The sequence below is a fragment of the Fulmarus glacialis genome, unplaced genomic scaffold (genome assembly GCF_000690835.1).
Source record: "Fulmarus glacialis isolate BGI_N327 unplaced genomic scaffold, ASM69083v1 scaffold43390, whole genome shotgun sequence".
NCBI classification, from domain to species: Eukaryota; Metazoa; Chordata; class Aves; order Procellariiformes; family Procellariidae; genus Fulmarus; species Fulmarus glacialis.
In genome coordinates this window covers 1-283 of record NW_009187893.1, presented here as the reverse complement: position 1 = coordinate 283, position 283 = coordinate 1, and the positions used below count along the sequence as shown (strand labels likewise).

Here is a 283-nt window from a genome sequence, read left to right as displayed (position 1 = left end):
GACCACCACCCCCCCGCCCTTCGAGATCTTCTTCTGCTTCGGCGAGGAGTGGCCGGACCAGAAGCCCAAGGAGAAAAAGCTCATCACGGTGCAGGTGAGGGGACGAGGACACCTCGGGCTGTCCCCAGGCTGCCCGGAGCTCCCCAGGGGACACGGGTGGGTGTCCCCGTGCCGGCTGACGCGGTGGGGGCTCTTGCAGGTGGTGCCGGTGGCGGCGCGGCTGCTGCTGGAGATGTTCTCGGGCGAGCTGTCCTGGTCGGCCGACAGCATCCCCCTGCAGATC

At 68.9% G+C, this 283-nt stretch overlaps 1 protein-coding gene across 1 annotated transcript in view; it reads left to right on the top strand.

The window, feature by feature from the left end:
* Nucleotides 1-280, top strand: part of LOC104075982 (interferon regulatory factor 5-like) — a gene marked incomplete at both ends in the record, with an annotated part of 1,265 nt that extends 985 nt beyond the window's left edge. The window contains 2 exons of the mRNA XM_009576670.1: nucleotides 7-94; nucleotides 200-280. Coding sequence (XP_009574965.1) covers nucleotides 7-94; nucleotides 200-280 — 169 coding nt within the window. The remainder of the gene's footprint in view (nucleotides 1-6; nucleotides 95-199) is intronic.
* Between the last annotated feature and the right edge of the window lie 3 nt (nucleotides 281-283).